This window comes from Cricetulus griseus (assembly GCF_003668045.3).
Source record: "Cricetulus griseus strain 17A/GY chromosome 1 unlocalized genomic scaffold, alternate assembly CriGri-PICRH-1.0 chr1_0, whole genome shotgun sequence".
NCBI classification, from domain to species: Eukaryota; Metazoa; Chordata; class Mammalia; order Rodentia; family Cricetidae; genus Cricetulus; species Cricetulus griseus.
The window spans coordinates 222,400,479-222,417,671 of NW_023276806.1; the positions used below are offsets into that span (position 1 = coordinate 222,400,479).

Here is a 17,193-nt window from a genome sequence, read left to right on the forward strand (position 1 = left end):
AGAATGTGTCAGTCAGTCTTGTAGTAAAGGTTGAGAAATATGTTATATCCCTGTACTGTTTACCTTGTTTGAGGATTCCTCTGACATCTTTTGTACACATTTAATTCCAGTTATTGCTTCCCCATTTACTTGGAGTACAGGTCAGTGACTCTTTATAAGGCTATTTTATAATGGAATTATTATTGTAAAGGAACTCATAGCTCAGAGCAATATTGCCAATATTTCTGAACAAATTTTGTTAAGTAACAAATTGGCTGAACAAGTTCTTACCTAGTGTTAAAAATATTTTATTTCTTTTTGATCCTTTGAGTAATTGCTTCATAAGTACTTGCATTTCAATACAAGCAAAACATAAAATATTCTTAGTGTCTGTATGAAAACTTACTTTCCCCATGACATTTCTAGGGAATGAAGTTTCTTAGTAAAATTTCCAGTTAACTAGAATTTGTTTTGTGTCTTTTGAGACAGAGCCTTGTGCTCAGTATGTAGCTGAGGCTGGCCTTGAACTGCTGATTATCCTGATCCTCCTGCCTCAGCCTCCTGAGTGCTAGAATTACCGGAGCATACTACCACATCCCACTAAAATTGGAATTCTCTCCAGGCTGATATGTGGTCCTGTCTGTCTTCTATAGTACTAGGGATTGAACCAGGGCCTTGCCCCTGCTAGGCACATGCCACATCCCTATGCTTGAGTATAAAAAGCAGCAATTAGTTTTAAGCACACATTTTGAAAGTGTTTGCACTTTATTAACACTTTCTCTAGTTAATATAGGTAGCCTTTTCTATTGTAGCTCATTGTGCTTATTAAATTGCATGATCATAGCTTTAGGAGCCGGTGTAAAGTTGCTTTCTCCTATGCTAAGTTGCCCCATACTTCTTTGCTCTTTTGAGTACCTTTCTATACTTTTTGCTGTTGTTTTGAGACAAGGTTTCACTATGTAGTCCAGGCTAGCTTTGAACTCACAGAGATCTGCCTGCCTCTGACTCCTGAGTGCTAAGATTTAAGGTATGTGCTACCACACCTGGCCAGTGATAATACTTACAGCTACATCTTTCTTACTACCTATATTAAAATTTTTGCTTTATCTGTTTATATTTGTTGCTCCTTTCCACTTACAATTTCTTATTTTGGCCTGGAAATATTAAATAGTGTGTGTGTGGGGGGGTGTAGAGAGGGAATTGTAGTATTAATGGTCTTAAATTAGAAATACTTGAAGTAGGTTTCAAGACTTCTACCTCCATGTCCTTGTGTTGACTGCACTCCTCATCTGAAGTGATACTTTGGTAGTTCCAGTTGTCTTAATTTCTCTCTATCCATAAGACAGTGAGTGAACGCCTTATTTGCACTTGTCAGTGTTATCTATCTTTAGTAAACTTGAAGTAAAGTTACATTTCAAAAAACAAAATAGTAACACTTTCAAGTCATCCACTGCCTCTGGCTCTAAACTAAGTCTATGCTCTTTTCCTCAATTAGCCCTGAGCCTTGGAGGGATACTGCCACCAAAAAAACCCAGCCAAAGTCCCACATAACTCTGTGAATATCACTTATTTTTAGCCAAATTAAGATCATTTTCATCTTGTTTTAAGCATTGGCCTTTTCCATTCCATGAGAAAACAAGTGGTAAACACACTCTAGAATTGAATCTCAGCCATTGAGAGCTTCTCTGTAGAGTTATAGCAAGTAGAACCATTTTCTACTCCATGCTTAATATGTTGACCTTCCTCTAGAAATCAAGAAATTATGTCAGAGCTGAGTATTGTGATATAAACCTGCAATTCTAGTACTCAGGAGGTGAGGCAGGAGGATTGCACTGAGTTTAAAGACAGTCTGAGAAAGATTCAATACTCCTATTTCACCCCCATCCCCCCCAAAAAAAACCCCTCCCTACACAGGGGAATTGTAGATGCCAGAATTTTTTTTTTTTATAAAATTAAGAAGTCTGGTTTCTTTTTGCAATATTTTTTTCTTGTTGGAGATACCAAACACTCAAGTGAATGTTTATAGTCACACTTCATGCCCATACTTGCAAGGGGAAAATAAGAATTATGAATTATTCTAGAGTATACCATGTTTTTAACTGTTTTGGTGGTTGGAGAAAGAGTGGAAAATACCCTGTGATAGATTGAGGGAAGTTGTATAAAATAAACTACATACTTGAAAGATATTAGTGGATTTTCCAGTGGATCTAGGGAAATGAAGCTTTTATAAGTAAACTTTTTATAGCCACACTCAGATACTTTGGGTTTATTTTACAGCCTTCCACGCAACACCCAATACATATAAACGGAAGAACACAGAAACAGCTCTGGACAACAAGCCTTGTGGACCACAGTGTTACCAGCATCTGGTGAGACGTAGTGTTTTGTTTCTCTCGAGGGCTCTTAAGAACTTTGGTGGAGGTGGTGAAGCAGCACTAATGCTGTCTGGGTCGGTATTTCCATGGCCATATGACAGGAGTGTTCTCACTCTCATTTCTTTCATAGCTCTGTACTGCAGTGTAGTCTAATAACCTTGTGTTACTCTTTGTTTATCTGTGTTACTTCTTCAGCAATGTTTCTCGGTCTTTAGGATCAAGGACTCTCTACAAAGTTTATGAGAGTATGAGGCATAGATAGCCCACTTAGACATCAGAAAATCAGTAATCGTGTGCAGACTTGACGTTCCTAAGCCTTTCGCATGGGCGTATCCCTTCTGTGAATGTTTTAGGCCACTTGTAGTTTGAGCTATACCATAGATCCCACAGAATTTCTTTTTTTAAGTGATAGAGATTAGGAGTAAGGAATTAGGAAAGTATGAGGCAGGAAAGTTGTTTTTTACGGGTACTATCTTATTTTTTACCATTTCCCCTCTTTGAACCAAGCCACTCCTACCTAGGAACTAAGTGGGTATATATTGCCTGTTGGATTTTGGACAGAAGATTCAATGAATGGCACCTACAGAAGGTATCCTATTTTTAAGCATTGGTTTTTGTAGACTGAAGTATAAAACTGTTGGCTCCTTTCAAACTTTTCCCTTCTATTTCCACTAAAAAATAAAAAAATAACAAAAAGGAATTCTTAAGCACTGTTTTATATTCTTTATAAGGCAGAGCTTTATTGGCTCATCTAAAACATTTCTGTGGTCACTTTTACAAACCATGCTCTTACCATTGTTTTATACTTTCTGAGATTGGATTGTGATATTCAGAATGCAAAAATGTAACCCTTTTCTTGTTCCTAAAAGTTCTTTCATGTCTTCCTGTGGCTTTGCATCCTTCACAGGAAAAAGTATTGGATGTTTTAATAGTAAGACCGGAAATGACTAAGTCATGCATGTATATGTTTGTGTCCTTGTATACTTTAAATAATACCTTTAAGGAGGTATGTATTATTTTAAGCTTTGAAATAGGAAGTTTGACTTGAAACACTTTAGTATGTGAGTCTTTTTGATATAGATTCTCTTAAGTATACTATATGTATATGTAGAGAAAATAACTTTATTATGCAAAATGCTTTTATATTTTAACTTGCTATGTTAACTTAACATACTTTACAAATTCATCTTGTAGAACTGTCTTGCCTGATTTAGCATCATTAGAACAAAATATTGAACCTATTTTTATGTTTCTGAAATCTAAAGCAGACAAAAAGTAGTTGGGTGTGTTGATATACAAAAGACTATGGTAATGGATACCATGATAGATTCTTGTGTTATGTAATGTCCTCTTATTCTATTCCACCAAAATAAAGGTTAGAACTTTATCCTGATTCTTCCATTTTTCCTTTTGCAGGAGGGAGCTAAGGAGTTTGCTGCTGCCCTCACTGCTGAGCGGATAAAAACACCACCCAAACGTCCAGGGGGCCGAAGAAGAGGAAGACTTCCAAATAATAGTAGCAGACCCAGCACCCCTACCATCAGTGTGCTGGAGTCAAAGGATACAGACAGTGACAGGGAAGCAGGAACTGAAACTGGAGGAGAGAACAATGATAAAGAAGAAGAAGAGAAGAAAGATGAAACTTCCAGCTCCTCTGGTAAGACACATCTGATAACTGGGTTTGCTGTTTATTGCTTTGTAAGTTGAACTTGATGAGAGTTAAGATCATCTAATGCAAGCAGGCACAGAAGGCTGGAGTTACAGGTGGCTCACAGCCACCTGACATGCATGTTAGGAATCAAACTCAGGTCCTCTCTGCAAGAGCAGTATGCTGTCCTAACCACTGAGCCATCTCTCCCCTTTCATTGCTAAGATTGGACAGTTCTCTCAGTGTGAATAGCTGAATTGTTTGTGCTCTCTCCCCACTATAAGGCTTGCCATCTTTGTCTGTCTGGGTTACTGCAAGGTCTGATCTAATTTGCTCTTGCTGCTGTACTGTTTCCCTACTCCATCTTTCTTTGATGGAGCATCTTGAAACTGAGATACTTGGCTTTAATCTTGAAGTTTTGGTTCAGAAGAAAACAAGTATTGCTGTTTACTTAGTTTATCTTTTATTGAGTTTTAGTTCTTTCAACTCTGTGAACAATACCGTAAATGGTAATAGACCCCATTTGTGTTTATTTGATAAGTCAGTGTTAAAGGAAGCAGGGTTTCATGGGTTCTGTTGGGGAGGATGGGGATCTTTTTGATATTGTTTCTAGTTTTGCTTAATTCTAAAATTCAATGTTTTACTTAATTTCAAAATACAATTTAAGTGCCTTCTATTTTTCTTTATCATACCTTGAGTTTTGCTTGTTCATAATGTTTAGGCTTGTATGCGTATGTGCGTTCTGCTATGCCTTGGTGTTCTTGTGAATGGCACAGAATAATTTCTTGGGTGAATCCTCCCTGTCCATCTTATTTGAGATAAGATATTTTGTTTTTTGTTGTTGTTGTTTTGTTTTTTTGTTTTGTCCCCTGTGTACACTGGGCTAGCTGGCCTGTGAACTGCTGGAGATTCTCCCATCTCTGTCTCTCATTTCCTTGTAGGAGTGCTGAGATAACAGATGCTTGTGCTATATGTCTGACTTTTATGTGGTTGAAAAGATTTGAACTCTGGTCCTTGTGCTTGCATGATAGGAGCTTTTACCCACTGAGTCATTTCCCCAGTCCCTTTTTCTTGACTAGTGCTAACATTTGGTTTTGTAGAAGCCAATTCTCGGTGTCAAACACCAATAAAGATGAAGCCAAATATTGAACCTCCTGAGAATGTGGAGTGGAGTGGTGCTGAAGCCTCAATGTTTAGAGTCCTCATCGGTACTTACTACGATAATTTTTGTGCCATTGCTAGGCTAATTGGGACCAAAACATGTAGACAGGTAAGCATATGTATTCAAAGATATTTAAATACAGGGATAATAGGTGCTAACTGTCCAGACTTGGTGCGTCTTGATTTCATTTTGTTCATCTTCTGAAAAGAATTATTTCTCTCCCCCTCCTTAAGAAAATTCAGTAGTATTTTTTTAGCTATGTTTCAGAATTTCCCCAGTTTAGACTTCAGTTTGGATGTGGTAGATTTAAATAGATAGACTCTAAATTTAGCTATGCTCCCAACGTGATGAGAAAGCAGTGATTTCTACTCTGTATCTTGCCCTATACTCGATATACCTGGCATTGTCACAGAGAGACAAACATTTTTCCAGTATGTAAAAGCATGGCGTGACCATGTATGTTACTCTGCCCCTGCCTTTCACCTAGGTGTATGAGTTCAGAGTCAAAGAGTCCAGTGTCATAGCACCTGTCCCTACTGAAGATGTGGACACTCCTCCGAGAAAGAAGAAAAGAAAACACCGGTAAGTCTGTTGAGCCAGTGCTGTTCTAGGGCTTCTCCCAAAAGCAGGAGTTGCTTTTCACCTGAATGATTATAAAAAGGGTTTTAAATCTCTGTCAAACATAAACCTATAGAAATTTCATTTCTCCCTGATGGTTGCTGTTACTTTTTATATACAGTCACTTCAGTATATTTGGCGTATCAAGTCATAAAAATTTTGGTTATCACATTGGATTTTGGTTGAGAAAAACGTATTGCAGTACAGACTATGAACAGTTCCTTTAGCCATTTGGTATGGAATGTTTAAGATATGTTCCTACTGTGCTTTCTGGGCCAGTGTTTAGAAGTGTCTTTTATTCTAGGAGGCTGGATTTTCTAAGTGTGTACCATCATATTCTGATATTTAAAGTGAGCCTCCTCCAAGTCTGTGGATATTACTCTCACAAAAGCTTTCAGTGAATAAGTGTACAGGATGCTTTTGTAAATGTAGAGCCAGGGAAATCATGGTTGGATCCCTCCCCAACCTACTGTTTTTTAAAATGAAAAGTATGGTTGAGTAGGTAAGGAAGCAGATTATGCTTCAAAAATTCTGTATAGGCCCATATTGTATGTATTGCATTGCTATTGTGAATCATTTAAAACTTTAAAGAAAATTTCCCATGGAAACAGGAGTTTAGGCCTTAGTAGATGCTTCTGAATTTTTGGTTGAGCAGTTTCTTACCATGCAGTTCAACTGGGTGGTTAATGATGCCTGAAGTTATAGAAAGGATCAGTATCCATAGAATTCAGACAAGACTAAAGAACAAGGCCCCCTTAGTCTTAACCAGGCCATGTGGACGAATACTTTCATACAAGCCCCTGGCATGGCATAGCAACCTGATGGAGCAGGTTCCTAGGTCATCGTGGCCTTTGAGCTCTGCTATGTTAATTGTACAGACAGAGCCACTCAAACAGGTCTCAGGTGAATTTGTAGTGGTTGTTTTTGCACCTTCACACAAGAAGTTTGTTTTTCTTTTTTGCAGGTTGTGGGCTGCGCACTGCAGAAAGATACAACTGAAAAAGGGTCAGCACCTCCCCATTTAACCTCATTGTTAGCCTAAAACTCCTTTTGTCTTGGTTTGTTTTAGAATAGAAGCTTGATTGAAGTTTTGGTTATTCTGACTTAATTGCCTTCACTTAGCAAATCAATTTAAATGAAATGTGTCTGTTGCTCTCCAGTTACTGCTTGCTGTTCAGAAAGTTGGAAACGAGTCGGATGGAGTGAGTTAGTGAGAAGCAGTGAACTAGCACTTTGGCAGGGGGGCTGACATGTGAAACCAGGTTTTTAAGCACTTGGGGGCGGGAGGTGATTTTTTCCGCAGGAGTGTGTATATTCCGGTAAAGGCAGCCAGTAGAGGATGTTCCAGAGGTAGTGGGGAAGAATGTCTTGTTAATTGTGATGATCATTTCCCATCTCCCTGGATTCATTGGCTGCGTGCTGTTATCTTTACTCAGACGGCTCCTCTAACCATGTTTACAACTATCAACCCTGTGACCATCCACGACAGCCTTGTGACAGTTCGTGCCCTTGTGTGATAGCACAAAATTTTTGTGAAAAGTTTTGTCAATGTAGTTCAGAGTGTAAGTATTTGTTGCTTTGGTGCAATTGCATGAGCATTGAATAGGCCTTTGGTCAGCAACTGAAAATGGTGATTTAAATCAAGACATAAGGACTGGGAGTGTTCTCTTACTGCTTGCTTTAGGAAAGCTACTTAGTCTACAAGTATTCATTGGGCCTTTAAGTGCTAACGTCTAGTCAGCCTCCTGGGTAATGTGAGTGTGTGTGTACACACAAGCTAGGCAGAGTTGTAGTACTGGATTGGATTTGTCTGTTTTTTTCTTTGGTCATTTGAATTACAGTAAAGTGGCATAGACTGTAAGGACAGGATGCCCAAGCCTTTTGTGGGCATCAGAGGAGTGAGTTAGAGTCAAGGAAAGTAGCGTAAGGCTGTTAGGTTTTTAGAATCACTTAACGAAGCTGTACACAGAGTTTGGATACCAGGGGATGGATTAGAAATAGGATTTATTATGGTGGTTCTCAGCCTTCCTAATGCTACAGCCTTTTAATATAGTTCTTCATGTTGTGGTGACCCCCAGCCATAAAATTATTTTCATTGCTATTTGATAACTGTAATTTTGCTACTGATATGAACTATAATTGTAAATATTTTTGGAGATTAAAGTTTGCCAAAGGGGTTTCGACCCACAGGTTGAGAGCTGCTGGCTTATTGGAGTGGTCAAGGGCCATGACTACCATCCAGTCCAAGACCTCTCTTTGCTTATTTAATTAACTGTAGAACTTATTCATCTGCCATTTAACAAATAAGAAATGCATAACAAAAACCCAGCAGTGGTCTTTCTCAGTCCTAACAGCTTCATGTTTGCTGTTCCTGTTTCTTCATCTCTACAGTGGAATAGTAAGGGAAAGGTTGTGAGGATTTAAATGAGTCATTCCTGTGCTCAGCAAGGCATTGGCTGCATTCCTATTAAGGATTGTATAGGATGATGATAGCTGGATATGGTGGTGATGGTGATAAAATTTATCCTTGAAGGTCAAAACCGCTTTCCTGGATGCCGGTGCAAAGCACAGTGCAACACCAAGCAGTGTCCATGTTACCTGGCTGTCCGAGAGTGTGACCCTGACCTCTGTCTCACATGTGGAGCTGCTGACCACTGGGACAGTAAAAATGTATCCTGCAAGAACTGCAGTATTCAGCGGGGCTCTAAAAAGGTAAGTAACAGTCATGACTGGAAACTTTCTGTTGTTTTTTTTTGACAGTGTCTTTTGTAACCTATGCTGTCCTCAAACGCACTGTTGTAACTAAGAGTGAACTTGAGTTTCTGATCCTCCTCCTGCCTCTACCTTCTGAGTGCTGGACCTATGTCTATGCTCCAATGCTTGATTTTATGTAGTGGTGTGGATTGAACCCAGGGCTTTGTGCATGCTAGATAAGTACTCTGCCAACAACTGAACTTCATCCAATCCTTTGGAAAATGGCTATTTACTGATGGTCATGGAGATTTTATCTGCAAACAACAAAAATAAAAATGACCCTTGCTGGGCGTTGGTGGCACACACCTTTAATCCCAGCCCTCGGGAGGCAGAGGCAGGTGGATCTCTGTGAGTTTGAGGCCAGCCTGGTCTCCAGAGCGAGTGCCAGGATAGGCTCCAAAGCTACACAGAGAAACCCTGTCTCGAAAAACCAAAAAAAAAAAAAAAAAAAAAAAAAAAAAAAAGAAGAAGAAGACGTGACCCTTAAAGTTGCAGCTGATGAAAGAGAGAAGTGGTCAGGTGTTGTTTGGATGATGCAGTTATGGTCCCCTCCCCATCCCAGATTTAAGGTCTGATCACTTATTTGTTGCTCTTAAAGACTTTTTTTTGACTGGACTCTGACTTACAAATATAAGCTCTCAACACGACACCCTACACATCTCTTGACAATCTGTTCCTGGCATTCTTTGATTTCATTCTCATGGCCAAAAATTAGTATATTCTTCAGCTTCCTACTTGTTTTTCTTAGTGTGGTATTTCTTCAGAGCAGTACGTTGGTATTTGTGTTGAAGGACATGTAGAGTAAAAAGATGCTGAACCCTGTCTGCTTTGGTCCTGGACTTCTTGCCTTTTTTGTTTAAGGGCTTTCTGGCAGTATATTTCTGAGCATCATCTTTGGAGAGATTGAAAAGCTTTCAGGTCCTACTAGCTCTTTTGGGCTCTAAGTACTGAGACACAGTATCTGTCAGTCGAGGAATATTCTTCTCTCCTTTTTTATCTGGCATCGACAGACAGATGTGAACTTTGTCTTTGTAGTTTCTCTCATACTGCAACAAGAATGCTTCGACTCAACAGCAGAAAGACACTTGGCTGTGGGTCAAGATACCTGGCTTCATGGGAAAACCTCTCTTGTTATTCCCACACCTGATTCAGACCACATAACCCTTCCACTCTTCACTCAGCATCAACAGTTTCATCTGTGGCCATGAACAATTCATAGGATTATGGAGTTTGTGTTCATCATCTGTTTCAGCTGTTGGCTGGAGAGCAGATAATCAGCTTCATCTTTACAGCTGACCACCTCAGAGCTAATGCACTCTCATATCCCCCCCCCCCATAAACCTGAAGTTTTGAGATGTGCTACCCGAATTGAAATAGGCATTATTATCTAGTATTCTAACAGTTGACTCAAACATTCTTGTTTGTTAACACAAAGGTATTGTATCTATCTCCTCAGTGTGAGCAGATAGTGATTTCTATGTTTCCCCCCCTTTTAGGATTCTTTCTGTGCATAGTAAAAGATGAAATTTCCCTCCAGCAAAGTTCTGTAGACTTTGTTGTTGATCTGTAGTGTCCTTGAAAACAGCCAGGCATGTGGTGCATGCTTGCAATACCAGCACTCTAGAGACTGAGTGAGTCAGGAGCATATATGTGAACTGTATCGTAAGACTGTCTCATTGTACAAACACCCTTAAAGCCTTAAAAATGAACCACCCAGCAGTTGTGTTTGAAGCCTGAGAGCTGTACATAGGTGATTTTAATTGAGTATCCAGGGAATAATTACTGAGCAAAAGAAGTGTGATTGATCGCTTACACTAGGAAGATTCAATATCTTTCTTTAATTAATTCTTTGGGACACAATAGGTGATATTATTAGCTATTTAATATGTAGCATGCACTATTTGAAGACCTACCCTTCTTTATAGGTAAGGAAACCAGAATCACAAGACTTGCTGTTTGACGAGGTGGCTCTATGGGTACAATCCAGTACTCATAAGGGGGAAGTAGAGAACTGACTGACTCAGTAAGGTGCCCACCACACCTGCACCATAGCATGCCATGAATTTAAACAAACAAAAAAAGGACTTGCAAATAATGGAGCAAGAAACACACTCTGGTGTCCCGCTGTCCCTACTGTCTCTACTCGGCCACTTCTCCTGCCTTGTGGGTGGTATAGGCACATCTCACGAGCTATCACATGGTGGGTAGCACCCTGTTATTTTTATTTTCAAAGGTATATTTATACAGATGGTTGTGTGTGGGAACTGAATCCAGTCCTTCGAAGGAGTAGCTAGTGCTCTTAGTCTCCGAGCCATCTCTCCAGCCCTCAGTCACCACACTCCCAGGGATCTTCTTTGAAATCCTGCCATTCAGCTTCTCTTAGCTTTCTGTTTTCTTCAACACTGTTCATGAAAGATATGGTCTGGATTAGCTGTGAGTGAGTTTTCTCTTGAGGTTTTGGATCATTTTACTTTAGGTAGCTGCGTATCCATCTAGGTCACAGATCATAACTATGTTGTCTCAGTTTCCTCTGGCACATTTGTTCAGAACAAACAATCTCTCCCATCACAGGGTAGATAGACCCTTCCTTCAGCTTGTTGACAAAGGGGGCAGTAACCCTCATGCTGCCATGTCTTTGTGACATCTTTTAACTCTCAGAATAGAACACTATGTATAGCCTTTACTAACCTGGGTTCACTTGATTGTTTTCACTAGTTAGCTAATATTGTTTCTGATCAGGAAGGTGATTGGGAAATTCACCTGACAGGGATGGATCAGAATAGGAAGAGATAAGTTTGGATGATCTGGGAATCCCTTAAAGGTCACAGGAAGTCTCTGAATGAAGCATGCTAAAGAGTCATGATGAAAAGTTGTCATGTCAGCGGGGTGGTGCTGCACTCAGGTGGCAGAGGCAGGTGAGTTTGAATGTCTGAGTTTGAAGCCAACCTGAGCTACAGAGAGAGTTCTAGGACATCTAGAACTCAGAGAAACCCTTTTGCAAAAACAAAAACCAGTGGTCATCTTGGCCTTTGTGGGACTGATGAGTAATGGTATTCTTCATAGTGATTCTCTGTGGTGGCATACCCACATTCTAGGGCAGCCTGGGTCTGGAGAGGTGGTGCCATGGTAAGGAGCTTGCCTGCAGACATAAGGACATAAGCTCATATCCCTAGTGTTTGGAGAGGTGGTGCCATGGTAAGGAGCTTGCCTGCAGACATAAGGACATAAGCTCATATCCATAGTGTCCGGAGAGGTGGTGCCATGGTAAGGAGCTTGCCTGCAGACATAAGGACATAAGCTCATATCCTTAGGGTCTGGAGAGGTGGTGCCATGGTAAGGAGCTTACCTGCAGACATAAGGACATAAGCTCATATCCTTAGCACCCACATTAAAAGCCAGCCATAGACATGCACTAATAACCCCAGTGTTGGTGGGCCTGGGGGGCAGTGAGAGAGATCCTGTCTCTAAAGAAGTAAGGTGTAGAGCAATAGATAGATAGAATACCTGAAGTGCCCTTGACCTGCACATGGGCACACATACATGTGCACACACATGCATACACTGTATGCATACACACTAAATAACAAAAATAATACTTTGTGTTTCACAGTTTTGCCACAGTGACAAAATACCTGAGCGAAATAACTTAAAAGAGAGAGGTTTTGGCTGGTAAAGTTTCAGCACATGGGCCCTTGCCTGTTGCTTCTGACCTGTGCATAGTGAGACAGAGCACCATTCGGTGGGCAACAGTAGCTCAATCCATGGCACACAGGAGGCAGGGGAACCCAGGAAGGGCCACGAACAAGATACACATTTGAAAGACACATCACCAGTGACCACATCCTCCAACCAGAACTCACCCAGTCTGTACCGCCTCCCAGTAATGCCGTCAAACTGCGTCTGTCAGGGGATAAGTCTGTTAAGAGTTCAGAGCCCTCACAATTCAGTCACCTCTAGGTGATCAGTCCACATGAACCCTTTGGATTATGTTAGGTTGAATGAATTAGTGGAGAACTGAAAGGAAGTAAAAGCAAAGCAGATCTCACATACCTCCCTTTCTTCTGCAGTACCCATGACACCAGAGGCTTGGTTTTGTTTTTCCTATAAGAGGATATTTATTCTGAGTTTTGTTTAGAAACATTGCTTTCATGGTTTTCAGATACATTAGGCAACTTTCCGTACCTGTCAAATCCATTTGGGAATTGAGTGATTCCCCTCGATGGGTCTGAGGTTTAACCGTGGCAACTTGTTTTCAAAGATGTTGCAGCCCGCTAGTCTTCTGCTTTTGCTGTGTTCTCATTATGTGATTGTGCTTATTCTCTAGCACTTACTGCTGGCACCGTCTGATGTGGCAGGCTGGGGAATCTTTATCAAAGATCCTGTACAGAAAAATGAATTCATCTCAGAGTACTGTGGAGAGGTAAGGCACTCTATGAAATCCAGTGGTCTTGTGTATAACAGCAACTTGCATTGTTTTGGATAGATAGAGTTCATTGGACAAGTCTAGGTTAGAATGAATACTAAATAAACCCGGACTTATTTGTATTTGTAGATTTGGTTTGTGCAGTAACTAGCTAGATTGCTTTAGTTGTAGTCATGTTTGGCTTTTATTACCTGGAGATAAGGGATTCGGGAACAAGAGCGTTGCTTTGTAGAATTGGTTCTACTTCATTGATGAGCTGATGGGGACTGAGAAACAACAGCGTTATTAACTTGGCATTTTTAGTTGTCAGCCTGGGGGGTAGGGGGAGCCTTAAGACAGCTTCAGGAAGTCACAGTTTGTATTTTCTTTTATCAGCAGAAATCGCTCAGATTTGGGATTTTCTTAGAAATGTCGTATTGGGTGCTGGTCTGAGAGTTGGGTGGTAAAGGTGCAGCTGCTAGGTTGATGACCTGAGGTTAGTCCCTAGGACCCCACATGATGGGAGGAGAATAATGACTCCTCCAGTTGTCTTTTGACTTCAGACACACCGGGGCACGAGTGTACAAGCATCTTCCCATAAATTAATAGATATAATAACATTTAAAAATTCTTCACTGTTGTACACCAGAGAAGAGAATTTGGCTACTGTGGCACCTTGATATTCTCAAGAGGGACCAAAATTCTGTTCATTGGCCCTTAAATGTCCTAACAGGTGTGACTACTTACTCCAAACAATTTCCTCCTGTGTCTTCCTTCTAGATCATTTCTCAGGATGAAGCAGACAGAAGAGGGAAAGTGTATGACAAGTATATGTGCAGCTTCCTTTTCAACTTGAACAACGGTACGTGCTAAGCTGGAGGCACTTAGCTCCTTGAACAGTGGTGTGTTCTGAGCTGGAGGCACTTAGCTCCTTGAACAGTGATATGTTCTGAGCTAGAGGCACTTAGCTCCTTGAACAGTGGTGTGTTCTGAGCTGCAGGCACTTAGCTCCTTGAACAGTGATATGTTCTGAGCTAGAGGCACTTGGCTCCTTGAACAGTGATGTGTTCTGAGCTGGAGGCACTTGGCTCCTTGAACAGTGGTGTGTTCTGAGCTGGAGGCACTTAGCTCCTTGAACAGTGGTGTGTTCTGAGCTAGAGGCACTTAGCTCCTTGAACAGTGGTGTGTGCTGAGCTGGAGGCACTTAGCTCCTTGGAGGTGGTTTGGGATCTGATTGCTGGCTGAGCATTTCAGGTTGGAAGTCAGCAAGATGCCAGGAAGGGGCATGTGTCTACAGGAACAGCTCCTGGGATTTTTTTATCACCAGGCCTAGGCTCAGGGATGTGTGAGGAGAGGGGAAGTCCCCATGGAGTAGAAGGGTTATATGCAGGAAACAAGGAGCCCCAGACACTCTGGCTGTGAGGGGACATTGTCTCCCCCACAGCTGTAGTTTGTCTTGTGTTCCCTGGGATTTGGGGGCTGAGTAGCTTCAGCACCCGGTTAGTCACCATCTCTGATCTGGGAGCACAGGCAGCATGTGGAAACCTTGTGGCCCAGGGTGTTGTCCACAGGTTGTGAGGAAAGCAGCAGCTACCTCAGCCAGGGTTGGTAATACAGATATTCAGAGAAACTTTCAGCTGGACAAATAGAACATGTTTTCTTTCTTCTTTATGAAAATGTTCCATAGAAATATTCTAATCTTAAATCTCAATATGCCTACTTCTTGATATTCACAGAAATTCGGCAGGAATCCTTTTTTTTTTTTTTTTTTTTTTTTAGGCATGTTTTGTTCAGCAACATATAATTGAGAAGTCGTGGCATTTGAGAGCCATATTTAGCCACCAGGGATTCATTTTAATGTAGAATAGTATTTTCTTCCAAATGTCATTTTGTATTGAATGTTTTATTTGCTTTTGAGGTCAAATCCTGAAGACCTGTTTCTAAAACCATAACAACTTTAGTCCATGGTTGCAATTAGTCACTGGATTGTTTTCTTTTGTTTTTTTAGATTTTGTGGTGGACGCAACCCGAAAGGGCAACAAAATTCGTTTTGCTAATCATTCAGTAAATCCAAACTGCTATGCAAAAGGTAGGCTTTTAGGTTGGCACTGCCAATTTGATGCAAAAAATTCCCTTTTTTACCAGCCAAGTGATAGCAGACTTCAGTATCTCTGGGGCACCTGCTGTGTGAAGTCAGTTACCCGCCATGGCCTGTCTTCATGCTCACCAGCCCCGTGTTTCTCCTTCCAGTTATGATGGTTAACGGTGATCACAGGATAGGCATCTTTGCTAAGAGAGCTATCCAGACTGGTGAAGAGCTGTTTTTTGATTACAGGTTGGTAAAATAAACTTTTAGTATAATCTGCAGGCTTTCCCTTCCTGTACTGTGGGCTGAGGTCAAAGGCCGTTAAGTTCTTTGCCTGATCTGCTGTCATTGGAGAGGGCATTCTTTGAACTGGCCAGTCATTGATTGCTGTGGACACCAGAAGGGAGTTAAATGCTCCTTCAATATAGGTTGCCATGTGTTAATTATATAATGCTTATTTGAAAAAACAAACCCCACGCAGGAAGCTGCGTTGAACTCCCGGCTGTTGATGACTGTGACCCCTGGGTCTTATGTCTCACTTCACGTCGGTATTCTAAGGCACCCTTTCTCATTGGTGCAGTTTGTGTATCTATCTTCATTGCTTTAATTGTTGTCGTTACCCTGTGGTCACTGTGGAATCTTTTTGGGGAAGCTAGTACAACTGACAGTGTAGAGCTCCGCAGGCAGGAGACAGGCAGGAGACAGGCAGGCTGGCAGTGTGTTCTACCTGGCTGTGGGACAAACATGACAAAACAGTTACTTAAATGTGGTCAAGTAAAGATATCTAGTTAGAGAATTCTTGTAACTGAATATCCACCCCACCTAGAAACTTTAGTTGCTGAAATGGGGGCCTGTGTTGCTTAGTTCTAGTACATTGTACTGTATAGCTGGAGAGAATTAAGTGAGTGACACCTGGGGATTGGAATAGGGTCCTCATGCTGTGTCTCGTGCATGCTCTCAGTGGACCAGGGTTACAGGCAAAGGTGTCCAGCTTCCTTAGTGATGGGACTTTCCAGATCTTAATTTTGCTTTTTCAGTATTAGACACAGACATCACAATGTGGAATTGGCTCAGTAGAGTGCCACAAAGGCACAGGGAGGGCTGTGGGACTGAGGAGTGACAGTTGCATGCTTCCTCTTCATGAATGCAGCTGAGTGACGGGGTCTGCGAGTTGTCATGACATAATCCTCTCCATCAACAGGCTTGGTTTTCCTAATATTGGACAGTAGTCACTTCTTGTTCATGTTGTTTCAGATACAGCCAGGCTGATGCCCTGAAGTATGTGGGCATCGAAAGAGAAATGGAAATCCCTTGACATCTCCTACCTCTTCCCTCCTCTGAAACAGCTGCCTTAGCTTCAGGAACCTTGAGGACTGTGGGCAATTTAGAAAAAGAAAATGCAGTTTGAAATTCTGAATTTGCAAAGTACTGTAACAGTAATTTATAGTAATGAGTTTTAAAAAATCAACTTTTTATTGCCTTCTCACCAGCTGCAAAGTGTTTTGTACCAGTGAATTTTTGCAATAATGCAGTATGGTACATTTTTCAACTTTGAATAAAGAATACTTGAACTTCTTGAGTCACTTGTCATAGAGCGTCATCAACTGATTCTAGAAAGACTATATTCAGTGGGAAAACACAACTTAGCTTTGGTTTTCCAGTTGTCTATGATAAACATATTGGCATTGTGTTTGCCTAGATACAGTGATACCATTGCCTTTTAGTCTTGAGTGAATGACACTGGTGTGGGTCCTGGGCATTCATCGGGGAAAGTGAGTCAGCTTGTTACCCAGGAAAAGTTGTTCAACCTCCAAATCTGCTGTCCATATGTAAAATTGTGGTGTCTGAGCCGCGACTAAGTCCAAGTATCAGGCAAAAGCCTGGAGATTTAATTAGAAGAGACGTCTGGCCGCTTGTGCTATGTGCGTCTGTCTGACTTTATTCCAGGGGGAGAGCTGCCTTATATACACTTACAGCACAGTGGAGAAACCCCAGGTGTAAGAGTGAGTATTTTCCCAGGTATAGTTGATGCTAGTGGGGCGAGGCTGGGGCTGTAAGCCAGGACTGGAAAACAGGATGCACCTGTGGTTATTGGCCGACAAGCAACTCAGAGACCCTGTGGGGGCTGGGGCCCAACATCTACCCCTTCCTTTTTTTTTTTTTTTTTTT

The 17,193-nt window shown here is 41.2% G+C and overlaps 1 protein-coding gene across 11 annotated transcripts in view; it reads left to right on the forward strand.

The window, feature by feature from the left end:
• Positions 1–16,603, forward strand: part of Ezh2 (enhancer of zeste 2 polycomb repressive complex 2 subunit) — a 68,889-nt gene extending 52,286 nt beyond the window's left edge. For 8 of the 11 annotated variants that reach the window (XM_035450996.1, XM_027389803.2, XM_035450997.1 and 5 more), the window contains 12 exons: positions 2,257–2,348; positions 3,771–4,011; positions 5,103–5,272; positions 5,652–5,746; positions 6,747–6,787; positions 7,219–7,344; positions 8,316–8,494; positions 12,861–12,956; positions 13,719–13,800; positions 14,947–15,027; positions 15,189–15,273; positions 16,279–16,603. In XM_035450996.1, coding sequence (XP_035306887.1) covers positions 2,257–2,348; positions 3,771–4,011; positions 5,103–5,272; positions 5,652–5,746; positions 6,747–6,787; positions 7,219–7,344; positions 8,316–8,494; positions 12,861–12,956; positions 13,719–13,800; positions 14,947–15,027; positions 15,189–15,273; positions 16,279–16,339 — 1,349 coding nt within the window. In that variant the 3' untranslated portion in view covers positions 16,340–16,603. The remainder of the gene's footprint in view (positions 1–2,256; positions 2,349–3,770; positions 4,012–5,102; positions 5,273–5,651; positions 5,747–6,746; positions 6,788–7,218; positions 7,345–8,315; positions 8,495–12,860; positions 12,957–13,718; positions 13,801–14,946; positions 15,028–15,188; positions 15,274–16,278) is intronic. The other 3 variants (XM_035450999.1, XM_035451000.1, XM_035450998.1) reach the window with 2 other exon arrangements.
• The last annotated feature ends 590 nt before the right edge of the window (positions 16,604–17,193 follow it).